Here is a 12,522-nt window from a genome sequence, read left to right as displayed (position 1 = left end):
TTATGGGTAACTGAGCTATTTCCTCAGTGCAAGAAGGCAAGACCCCTTTGCTACCACATCCTGGTCACAAAGAATCAGACAGGTACCAGTTCCACTGTAACACTTTGGCTTCCAGGGCTAAGCCTGCAAAGGACTCTGTCTTCAAACAGATCCAGTCCACCATTGTATGGGGCACTCTTAGGACTGATCCTAGGGTGGCTGGCGGTGACTAAATATAAGGTATTCCATGCCTTGTAGGATGTCCAGATTTGTTTCTCAAAGAAGGAATATTTATTCTATGTAAGTGGAAAGCATTTGCAAAAGAAGCCAACAGGCAAATGTTGGTAGACTCCTTTTTGCTTTATGAAGAGTTCCCAGTTGCCAAGTCACCAATAAACATGATATCCACAATTAGGGTATCTGGCTCAATATTGGCCAGGGTTGCATGCACGGAGAAGACCTTACTGGCAGTCGCAAAAGCTGCTCTTTGTTCTTGCCCACATTGGAAATTAGTTCCCTTCTAAGTAAGCCTGTAGAAGGTTTTTATAATAACCTGTTAATAGAGTTTGCGATTTCTCTAGTATGCAAACCTACCAATTAGGAACTGTATTTGAATTTTGTCCCTGGGTGGTGGGATTAAGGGTGCATGCCACCACCATCTTGTTTGCCATTACTCTAGAATTTAGAAAAGAATTTACAGAGATCCACCTATCTCTGTTAGGATTAAAGTCATGGGCTACCACTGCCCTACTCAAACCTCTTATTTCAAATCACTCCAACTCTTAGAGATTTAGAAAACAAGTTTGCGCTATAGTAACCCTTTGATTTTATCTAAAACATTTAAAATCTCTTAACTATGTTTTTAATACCAAACAACAAAATTTTTATTTAAGAGAAAACTGGAAAGCTGATGTCCAAGATGTTGTGGGCCACATGACAATCTACAGTCCAAATTCTAATATGGAGTTAAGACAGGTGGTTTATTTAAGAAAGTCCATTTTCGTTTCATGCCAGTAAGGCAAGTGTGTCTTTGATAAATTATCATTTGAAAATATTATTTTTGATTTTTTTCATGCCTAATCAAAGGCATTTGTTAGTCTTATGAGTTAGTTTGAACTGAATGACCGAACTTTCTAAACTATAGTCTCTCCTCATTGAGGAAGCCTCTCCTGTTTGAATCCAATCTTTCTTGATGGTATCTACACCTTTTCTTCTCCAGTGGAAACAGAGGCAAAATGTCTTCCCCAACGTAACATGTATCCATCCCAGTTTCCATTCTGAAGTCAATGGAATATTTTTTAAAAAATTATTGTAATTGAATAAGAAAAAACTAAACAAATGAAAGACCTCAATGAGGTCTTTAAAATATACAGGCTGATTTAATTCAGTAGCTTTTCTATTCAACATCTCTCTGCAGAGGTTGTTCTTTTTCTCATTAGTATTTAAACAATTTAACGTTAATAAAGCACTGCTATCTCTGAGGTCTTTATTGCCCCTTTCTGTTTATTAAACATGATCTAAAGTGGGATTAGATCTTTCTATAACTGCTTATCCCATGGGATTGTTATATACCTATAATATGCTTTATCTTGTAATATGCATACAAGAAATGGTTTCATTTTATTCGAAACATATGATAGATCATTGTCAGTCAATATTTGAACAAATATTCTTATAATAGCCATAACTTCTAATAAATGTGTAATTACAGAATTAGCCTTTCCAGAACTTAAAGTAGTTGCTTACTGAAATTCTGAGTATATATCTATGATATGGTACACATACTTCAGTTTTCCAAACCCTGAAAAATTAAACACATCTGTCTGTTTCATTTCTTTGGATGTCTTTTGGGTTACTTCTTGCAAATAATGGAGTTCATTTATACAAAGAACAAGTAGATGTTTTCCATAATTTTCTTGGCCAAGTGATAGAAATATCTTTCTTTAAACCTTTGTTGCTAACACAGTGTTTCTTATGAAATTCTGAGGTTTCTATCACATCACCTTGTGCTAGAGGTTTTATACAATGGATGGTTTCTATTTCTGATTACACATAATTAAAGAAATAGCAAAGTTAATTCTGAATCATCCAGATTTAGTTCATCAGTTTCAATATGTAAAACAACTCTTTTGGCATACTGGGAGTCAGTAACTATATTAAGAGGTTCAGGAAAATCTAATAACACTGCAAGAATGGCATACAGCTCTATTCTTTTTTTATTACTGAATCATAAGGGCTTTGAACCACTTTATTTCTTTTTCCTGATTATAAAGGACCTTTTCTGATTTATTTGCATCAGTATAGAATAAAGGGACTCCAGAAGTTGGTGTCCCTTTTACTATATGAGGGAGAATCCAATTAGTTCTTTCCATAAATTGAAGTCTCTTGCTTTGGGGATATTTGTTAATCTTTCCCCAAAAAACTATTTAAGCTCTTAGCCAGTGTTCATTTTCTGCCCACAATGAGGCAATTTCAGCATTAGTAAAAGGTACTACAGTTTGTTCTGGGTCTACTCCTGCTAACAAAGTCTCATTTTCCTTTCAAAATAAGTTCAGAAACTTTTTCTACATAGGTCTTTAATTTTTTTACACTGTGTGCTAAAATATCCATTCTATGACATTATATTCTCTCTTCATAAGAATTCATGTGGGAGAATGAGTAGAAGGCAAAATAACTAAAATATAATCAAGTTTTGGATCCAACTGATCCATATATGTATCCTGTAATTTCTTTTCTGCCAGAGTCAATTCTCTCTTGGCCCCAGCTGATAATTTTCTTGGACTATTTAAGTCCTTATCACCTTGTAATGTTTGAAGTAAATTATTTAACTTTTGAGTAGTTAATCCAATTATGGGCCATGGCCAGTTAATATCTCCCAGCAAGTTTTGAAAGTCATTAAGAGTTTATAATTGATTTTTCCTGTTTTGGCTTTTTATGGTTGAATTTTTGTAAACGATTTTTTTCTAGATAATTGATAGAATCTCCTCTTTCTATTTTTTCAAGAGCAACTTATAATCCCTAGAAAGGCAAAATTCTCTTTATCAAACATTTTCCTAAGGTATTTTCATCTAAATCAGTCAGTAAGATACCATTCATACAATGATAGGTTTTTAGATTGAGAAAACTGTGAATTATTTCTAACAGCTATTGTACAAAATATTCACACAATGTAGGGCTGTGTAATGTTCCTTGTGGTAGAATTTTCCACTGATACCTTTTAACAGGTTGAGTATTATAAGTAGGCACTGTGAAGGCAAATTTTTGCTAATAATAAATTTTGTTATTGTAAAGATATAGTAAAAAAGCAGACATTTAAGTGAATTGCTCTAATAGAGTATTCTTTAGGTAATAAAGGAGGCAAGGGAATTCCAGGCTGTAAAGATCCCACTGGCTCAGTCACCCATTTATAGCTCTCAGATCTGTTGTATTATCCATTTTCCAGATTTTTTTAAATAACAAATATAGGAGAATCCCGAGGACTGGTCAATTCTTTCTTCAGTATGTTGAGCTCTTAGCTGCTTCTGTACTAGCTGTTGTAGTTCCCATAATTTTTCTGATGTCAGAGGCCATTGTTCCACCCACACAGGTTTGGCAGTTAACTACTTTGGTGGTAGGGGAGCTGGTACCTTTAAAAGACCATTAGCTAGCTGTTGTGTCTTGCTTGTGTACAACCTGAACAGTCTGTGATTGTTCTTGATAATATCTGTTACTATTTTTTTCAAAAACGTTCTTTATGGTTTGTTTCTGAGATATGAAGAATGTTAATTTGTGTTTTCTATTGCCGCAACAAATAATGTCCCCCTATCCATGGCTATATTTGTCACATATGGCTTTAATTTTCTGCTTCTGGCTCTATACACTTGACTGACCTATTTTGTACTTTGTTTTACCTTAGGTAAGTTCCAGTCTCTAGAAGGTGAATATTTACCTCCTGAAAAGGCTAATTTGGATGCCAAGATTTTGGTGAAATTATTGTTACAACTGTTTCTGTGTCTAATAATCCTTCAATTTCAATGTCATTTATTTGTAGTTCTAGCTTTGGTCTCTTGATCATTTATAGCAAGATAGTATATTTGCCAAAATACTTGTTTTCTGGTCTCTTTTGAGTTTTTTTGCTTTATTTACTGAAGCTGTTCTATCCTTGCTTATGTTCAGAACAGTGTTGTTTTAACAATAGGCATTAAATCTTTTAATTGCTCTATGAATGGGTTTCTCCAATGATAACAGGTAATGATTATATCAAATTTGATATCAGGTTCTTGTAGGAAGTCCCTTAGCTCATTTCCTGATGGCAAAGTGTTACCTTGTCTGTCCCTTGTTGATCTGCATTCATTAGTACAATGCTGGTCTTTGCCACACCTCTGCATACTCCTGGGGCCTTCTTTAAAGATTAGCTCTAAAAAAAAATACTGTTTCTAGGAATGCCTTGCCTACAATCCCTTTTCAAATGACGTTGCTTTCCAGAATTAGAACAACTTATATTTTGATTTTTCTTAAAATTTTAGAAATATCTTTTACTATTGAGTAGCATCATAAACATGAGATCCAATAGCAATCTGTAATTCATTCATCTGTTGGTGCTGATCTTGCCTTTAAAGACATAATCACCCTTTTGCATTCTGAATTAGTATTTTCAAAAGCCAGAGATTCCATTAATTTTGTCTGACTTCTGGATATACTATTCTATTTGTATCTGAAGCTAATCTTTCCAAAATAACAGTATAGGCTTCTTTGGGGCCTTGTATAATTTTAGTAAAGGACTCAGACTTCTTTCCTGATTCTTCAACCTTGTCCCAAGCATTTAATGTTGCTAAATGACATAGCACCAACATATGATCATCAAATTTAAGCTGCCTTTGTGATTCAGCATATTGATCCTCACCTAGAAACCAATCTTTGGGGAAATACTAATGGCTCTAACCCTATTTCATTGTTCTATATTCCTCACTTCCTCTCTCCACTATGTTTGTCATTGTAACTGAGGACCAGTTTCCCATATTGCTGTTGCCCAGTCTTTCTAGTCCTGGGAGATAATTCTGTTCTGAGTTTAATATGATGTTAATATCTACTTCATGAAGGCTGAATGCTTACCATATGAAACAACCATTTCCTTAAATCTCTTCCAATCTAGTATTTCTATAGAGTTCTATTAACTTCTTGAAAACTTTGAGGATGTCTATAGCCTCCTTGTAGCTCTTGTATACGAACTATATAAACTAAGGTTGCATCCTAACAACCTTGGGCTGCTCCTCTTCAATTTCATCATGCAGTGATGTAGTAGGTTCTTGTCTAAATTCCTCTGTTTGTAGTTTTCTTATTTTTATTCATATGTCTTTCTAAGGATTGCAGCTTATCAATCCACTTTTCGTATTTGGCACAGGAAAACCACTGTGACTATTAAGGATAAAATATGATTTACCGGACTAATAGTAATTATAACAATTGATATTATGTCAATCTCAGATAAGTCATTTATCTTTTCATTTCCTGCTTCTAATTTCACTCTTTCTGTATCATTCTACAGGATTCTAATTCCTGAATTATGATATTTCTCATCCTTAACCTGAGAAATTTTCTCCTTTTAATATTATTTAACTCTTTGAGGACATTCTAGGTGTCTTAACAAAGCTGATGTCTTTCCTATTTGTCTGCAGCTGGCATGATTTCTCTGCCACACATTGGAGCACCAAATGTTGCTTTTTGACTAAATCTCAATTATTCAGTTTAACAATAAAGACTGGAGAGCCAGATGCTGAAGTGAACACCTGCAAGCTGAGAGAGAGAGAGAGAGAGAGAGAGAGAGAGAGAGAGAGAGAGAGAAAGCACCTGCATGACCCTCCTCAGCTGACATACCAGCAAGAGTGTGTTCTCCTATGCCATCTCAAAGGAAATTCTTCCAACTGGATGTCCCTCCTTTCTGTTTCCTGTGTGTCTCTCCCTGCACGGACTTCTTCTTATTCTCTATGACTTTTTCCTGTCAGCTGGTTGCTTGTTCTGCCTCTTGACCTGTGATTGGTTTTATTTAATCATGATTAGAATATTCAGACAGAAAACCTAGATATAAGGTGTGTGGTATGGCTGAGCCACAGCACAACTCATGGCTTTCCAGTAAAGAACACAATCTCAGGGTTCACAGTGTAATCAAATATCCTGCAACATTAGGTCAATCTTTATCTTCAGAGTCTTTGTTTCCACCTGTGCATCTATCTTTGCCTGTGGAGATTACTGTAGAGAGGCTGCAACAGAAAAACTCCAGACTCACTCAGAGGGCTTAGGGAAGAAAAGGAAAAACAAGGAAAACCAAGCTGACGGTGAGGTGACCCTGGTTGTGCAGCTCTGGCCAATGCCTGCAAACAACTGGCAAGGAGCTATTTCATAAATTTGTGCCCCAAGGGGCTGGAGAGATGTCTCAGCGTTTAAGAGCATTGACTGCTCTTCTCGAGGACCCGGGTTCAATTCCCAGCGCCCACATGGCAGCTCACAACTGTCTGAAAATCCAGTTTCAGGGGATCTGACACCTTCACACCAATGCACATAAAATAAAGCTAAATAAACTGTAAAAAAATTAAAAAAAATTGTGCCCTAAAAGTTGGGAGCTAGTTGAAGCATAAATCTAATTAATCTTATCAATAAAAAACCAGAAGTTAGAATTGGGGGTAAAAACCTGAAAGATTAGAGAAGCAGAGAGAGAGAGAGAGCCATAGTCCCTTCCTACCTCTTTCATCCTCCATCTGAAAAGGCTAAGATCCTGTCTCCTTTCTGTACAGACATCCAGACCTCTATGGTTAACTAGTGGCTAGCTCTATCCTCTGACTCCAAGCAAGCTTTATTTGTCAGAACACAAACAAAACTCACACAACTTTGGTGGGAGGAGCAGGAGCCAGCTGTTCACACTGCATCTGCACTCAGGGAGCAGAGGAAGATGAAAGCCAGGGCTTCACTTTTCCACACTGTTGAACTAACCAGACCTTTCCACAACTTACTTTTGGTCATGGTGCTTTATCACAGCAATAGTAACACTAACCAGGACATTATTAAAATAGTGATTTCGAAGAAATTGAAATTTCCCCACAATCTAGTGATGGGAAAGGAAAAAGCCAAAGCCTGGTGTCAGTCAGAGATTCTCAACAATGTGCCAGAGACATGAACAGAGCTATGTCATGAACAGGGTTACTTAGTAATGTATACTTCTTGCCCTCTATTTGAATCTAAACTTTATGTCAGGACCAAGAAGATGGACTCGAGGAGAACCTGGTGCTCCACTTCCCGATGTGGCCACACTGATAAATCCTCCTCTACTTTTCATGACGGTTTCCTCTATCAGCCTTTTGAGCCTAGTTTGTTTTGAGGGCTGGGACATAGGCTTGGACCCTAACAACTCTAGTTACCCTCTTTATCCAGAATGATAGCAGATTCTAGACAACCATTACTCTAAGTTCTTAAACACACACACACGGAAGTTCAGGGCTCCTCTTGTCTGGGGGCTGCTCTGTTCTCACTGCATGTCCTTCTTCCCCCGTCACTTGGGGGCCTCACGATGCTTCTGATGACCATGAGGGTCAGGTGCAGCTACAGGTCCTTACCTGGAGAATCAAGATGATTTCTGACGGTGGCGAGGGCCAGAGGAGGGAGGAAGGGATAATAAGAGGGATATGGCCACCTCAGAAATAGGGATAGATGATCCAAGCAGGAAACTATAGCCTCTGACTTCTAACACCGCTTCCCTCATGTCTAAAGGATATGAAGCCTGGCACAGTTATGCACGCCTTTCATCCCGGTACTCGAAAAGTAGAGGGAGGTGGATCTCTGTGAGCTTGAGGACACCCTGGTCTACAAGGTGAGTCCCAGGACAGTAAGGACTACATATGGAGACCCTGTCTCTAAAAACCAAAACAAATAATGCTAATAATAATGAATAGTAATATTAAATAAATGGATGTGGAAAGTGCTTGTGTTGCCAGTTCTGGGGTAAAGAATAACGTTTCTCAAAACTTGTTTTGAGAAATGAACAATGTAAGCAGCTGTGTGGAAAGACCTGCCCCAGGCTTTGGGAAGCCCAGCAACAGAGGCTCCTCTATTCCTGCTTTGTCAGGTTCTTTGTTTCTAACACTGTTACCAAGGTCAATAGCCCTTCCTCTCAAGTGTAGCATTGGAGCTGGCTTGAGAGTTTCATTCCCTGTGTCAACATTGTAACTAAAGTGCCCAGCTCTGTGCCTGGTGCATCCTTGGTCCTCATGAAGAGTGGCATCACCTTCCATATGGATGCTGACTTTTGTCCACAGCAAGGTTTGTGTTTCTCCAAATTCCTGTCTCTGCAGCACGGCAGGGTAAGGGCCGAGAGGCTTCCATCTGTAAAGGTCCAAAAGCTTATGATGATGTGTGGTCTAGGGTACTTGAGCAGGCTGAAATCTGCTTACATTCCAAGTTGAGATGAAAGAACTACTTGATGCTGAGTTTCTGTTGGAACTGTCGCCTCTTGATATTCCTGCTCTTGAGCTACAACCTCCTTAGGTGGTTCTGTAATTAGACTTGTGGTCGATGGACAGTTTGAGAATGTTCTCCCTTAGCAGTAGTTGTATAAGTTATGGAGAGTTCTGGATCCAAAGGCTGAACTGTGTCTTCTATAGGGTTTGGATGCTGAGGGTGCTGTGGAACTGTAGAATGCTGACTCTCTGGTAGGCTCTGAAGTTAGGGGGAGTTCTAGGTCTAAGGGCTGAAATGAGACAGTAAGTGATGACGGATACTTAGCTTGATCCTGAGTTGGTAGTGGAATTGTCATCTCATGATATTCTAGACCTTGAGTTAAACTCTCTTCTGGAGGTTCCATCACGTGTGTGGTCTCTTCCATAGTTTGAGAAAGTTTCTCCTTAGGTTTTAGATTTACGGCGACTTCTAGATCCAAAGGTTGAAATGCGTTTTTAGTTGGGTTTGGATGTTGAGTCTCACTATGATGTGGATGTGGAAGTTTACTTGAAAATGTGGATTTACAGTTTTCTTTGGTAGTATATAATGCTTAGTCTCTGGACTAATTCCTGGGGTTACAGTAACTTCTAGGTCCAAAGGCTGAAATAAACCATTAGGTGATAGTGTATACTCAACTTGATCCTGATCTGGCCTTGGAACAGTCATCTTGTGGGCTGGAATGTGAGTTACAATATTTTTCTGTGGCTTTGGAGGGTGTGGAATCACTTTATGGGTTAGAGAAATTTTTCCTTTTCTACGGAGTTTTAAAGTCTGAGCTGCAGTGGGCTTCAGTGCTAGAAATGTTTTCGGATTCTCATGGAGGTCTACGGGATGAGATAGGGTTATTTGTTGATGTAAAGAAGGTCTTACTCTCATACTGTGACCCGGAGGCAGTTCTGAGGCTTCCTGTTGAGTTGAATAAAGGTGTACCTCTTTAAAGTGGTGTGTTGTCTGAGTTATGGCCTCCTGGAAGGCTAGAGATTCAGTTCTGAAGAAATATGGACGCTTGGAAAGGGCATTAGTCTGAATCTGTGAAAATTTACCTTTCCCAGTGGAGTCTATAGGCTGACGGAAGTCTTCTTGTGGAAATGGAACTTATCCATCCTTCAGAGAAGGTTCTGGAGTTATGGTCAGTTCTAGGTCCACATGTTTAACAGTGGTTTTATATGACTTTGGAAGTTCAGTTCTGAATGTTGCCTCTAGATCTGCAGATGAAAAAAAAACCTATCTGTTATTGAAGGCCAAGTTGAGCTCCCCTGCTGACTTGGATACGGTTCCTCAGGAAAATTTTCAGGTTGGGTTGGGACCCCTTGACCAACTGGAGAATGATGATCCTTTTGTGGGTTGGTTTGATGATCAATTGGGATATTGTGTGATGCTGAAAAATAAACTTGACCATGACCCAGGGATGAAACTGTTACCTCATGGTAACCTGGAAGTTCTTCATCGGGCAGCTCTAGCATCTGTTCTGAAGTCTCCTGCTGTGCTGGAAAGGGTTTTCCTTCTTCAGAGATCTGTGATATTCCAGTTGTGTCTTCTTGCTGGCTTAGAGGTTTATGATGCAGAATATGTTCTGGGGACTGATATAAAACACCCTGTTGTTTTGACAGTTCAACCTCTTCAGATGCTGTAGCCTCATTGTACACAGTTCCCATCGCAGCTACAGGATTCTCTGTTACTTTAATCTCCATATCTGGAAGTTGACCAGTCACATAAGACAGGTTAGAATGCTGAGCTTGATAGTGACCTGGAGGCAAAACTGTCGCTTCATGATGCACTGGAGACTGAGTTGCTTGTTCCTGCTCAGTTGCAGAAGGTTTAAACTCTTCAGCATACTCTAAGGCTTGAGCTGGTACCTCCAGCTGGCTTTGAAATTGACTCTCTCCAGAAGGCCCAGAAGCCTGAGTTGGAGGCTTCTCCTCATGGAGAAAGGGTTCCATCTGCTCAGTATACTCCAAAGGATGCACTGGGGACACCTGCTGGGTCAGAGAAGATTCAGTCTCCTTGGTAGGTTCTGAAGTTATGGTAAGTGCCACATCCACGGGTCTAACTGTAACATGTGGTAAGTAATAATGGTGCTCTTCATTTCGATCTGGCTGGACTTTGTGAATTGGTGGAGTTTCAACCACATTCTCAATAGGGGACTCTGGAGTTTGAAGTGGATCCTCTTGTTCAACTGGAGGGAGCTCTGCAGGTTGAACTGAGGCTTCTGGCTGGTTTCCAGAACCCAATTCTACCTCCTCAGGAGACTCAGAAAGTTGTCCTGGCCTCTCTAGTTCACTGAGTTTAGAGTCATCCTCCAGAAGAGGACCTGGATGTTGAGATAAATCTTCTTGCTGCATTGGTAAAGGTCCTAACTCCTCTGCTTCCTCTTGAGGCTGAACTGGAGACTCCAAATCAACTCCAGAAGATTCAGCCTCCTCAGAATACTCAGAAGGTTCAGTTGGCTGATGCTGCTGGCTGGGGAAATGTTCAGTTTCAACAAGAGGACCGGGAGTCTGAGTTGGAGTCTCTTTCTCATATGGAGATTACTCATTCGTTGTTCTAGGTTCAGAAGTTATAATAAAGTTCCAGCTATACTCTGCATAGAGGATTCTGGAACTGGAACTGTACCCTCTTGCTCAACTAGAGGACTGGTTTCTTCGGGAAGCTTTGTAGGCAGAGCTGGAACTTCTAGCTGGATACCAGAATTTTCAAGGTCTTCAGGAAGCTCTAAAATCTGAGCTGGGGCCTCTTGTTGGGTTGATGAAGGTTCCAACAACTCAGAACTCTCTGGAAACTGGGCTAGGGGCTGTTGCTGGCCCAGAGTAGCTTGTACCTTCTTATCTGCCTCTGAAGCCACAGGATTCACTGTCACATTTGGCAGGTTTGAGTGCTGAGCTTCATTTCTTTTTGGAGGTGGACCACGTATTTCAGGATGAACTGATGTTTCCTCAGAAGGAAGCTGATGTTGAGCTGGGTCTTCTTTTTGGATTAAAGGTTCATCTTCCTGTGGGAAATAATCTGGAGCTTCCTGATGGAGATTCTCTGTATTTTGAACTTGTGTCTCCAACTGGTCAGGTTCATCCTGCTCTAGGAACTCTGGAGCTTCATCTGCATCTTCCTGGGATTGCAGAGGAAGGCTGTAAGAATAAGCTTCATTCATATTCAGGTCACCATAATCATCATCCTTGGTTTGTTTGTGAAATTGAGGTTTTCCATCAACCACCTTAGCAAATTTCCTGTGCTGAGTTAAATCTTTCTTCAACTCCTTGGGTGAAACCATGAAGGTTGTTGCTTTTGAACTCTGGCTGTCTAGTGGTGGAACAAGTATTTCATTCAACTGATGATCTGCAGCCTCAGCTAGACTGGCAGTACTTTTGAACTGTGAACGCAGAATGGGAGCCTGAATTTGATCCCCATTTAGTGTTAAAATGTTCTCTGGCTGCTTCCCAGGTGGTATCAGCTTGTTGGTCAGATGCTGATGTGAAACACCAAGTTCCGCAGGCTCTGGGTTTGACTCCCAAGAAGTTCTGGGGTCCTGGAATAGAAGTAAACTGTCAGTCAACTCCTCAAGTGGGGCCAACATCTCTTTGCGAGCAGGGGGCCTCAGATACTCAGTGCCCCCTTTGTCTGTCTCAGGTGCTCGAGTATGTGGGGATTTAGGTAGATGATCAGAGGAGTGCCAAGACCAGAGTTTGGTTAGCACCCAGTTCTCTGAAGTCAACTGGCGTGTCTTCCCAGTGAACTCTGGAATGGGAAAAGCCAGGACCAGCTGCCACATGAAGAAAAGCCTTAGTGCACCAAAGTGAAGCAAAGACATGATAGAAAAGTAGAAATAACAACAAAAAAAGTAAAGACAGAGTGCAGTAGGGACTAGATCCACAATGCTGCCCACACCGGTGGGAAACTGAATGAAAACTCAGAACCTGGGCAAGGAGGCCTGTTCTGCTCTTTATTTATGACAGCTGATCTTTGTTACAAAACCATTACTAGGCAGGGTCCCAGTTGGATTCTGCTTTCTCTCATGTCTGTGATCTTTTCCCCTTTTGGACTCTCTTTCAAGTTTGTTGTACAAAACTACAAAAGCCAAATTCAAAA

The 12,522-nt window shown here is 40.0% G+C and overlaps 1 protein-coding gene across 1 annotated transcript; it reads right to left on the bottom strand.

The window, feature by feature from the left end:
• Window positions 1–8,878: 8,878 nt before the first annotated feature.
• On the bottom strand, window positions 8,879–12,244 carry LOC126495725 (leucine-rich repeat-containing protein 37B-like). Its single transcript, XM_050133325.1, has 2 exons — window positions 11,128–12,244; window positions 8,879–10,618 (listed from the first exon to the last, which is right to left on the bottom strand). Exons 1-2 carry the CDS (start codon window positions 12,242–12,244, stop codon window positions 9,642–9,644), a joined length of 2,094 nt encoding a protein of 697 aa, XP_049989282.1. The 3' UTR covers window positions 8,879–9,641.
• Between the last annotated feature and the right edge of the window lie 278 nt (window positions 12,245–12,522).

The sequence above is a fragment of the Alexandromys fortis genome, unplaced genomic scaffold (assembly GCF_014885135.2).
Source record: "Alexandromys fortis isolate MF-2015 unplaced genomic scaffold, M_Fortis_MF-2015_v1.1 scaffold_552, whole genome shotgun sequence".
NCBI lineage: Eukaryota > Metazoa > Chordata > Mammalia > Rodentia > Cricetidae > Alexandromys > Alexandromys fortis.
This window is presented reverse-complemented; position numbering and strand designations above follow the sequence as displayed.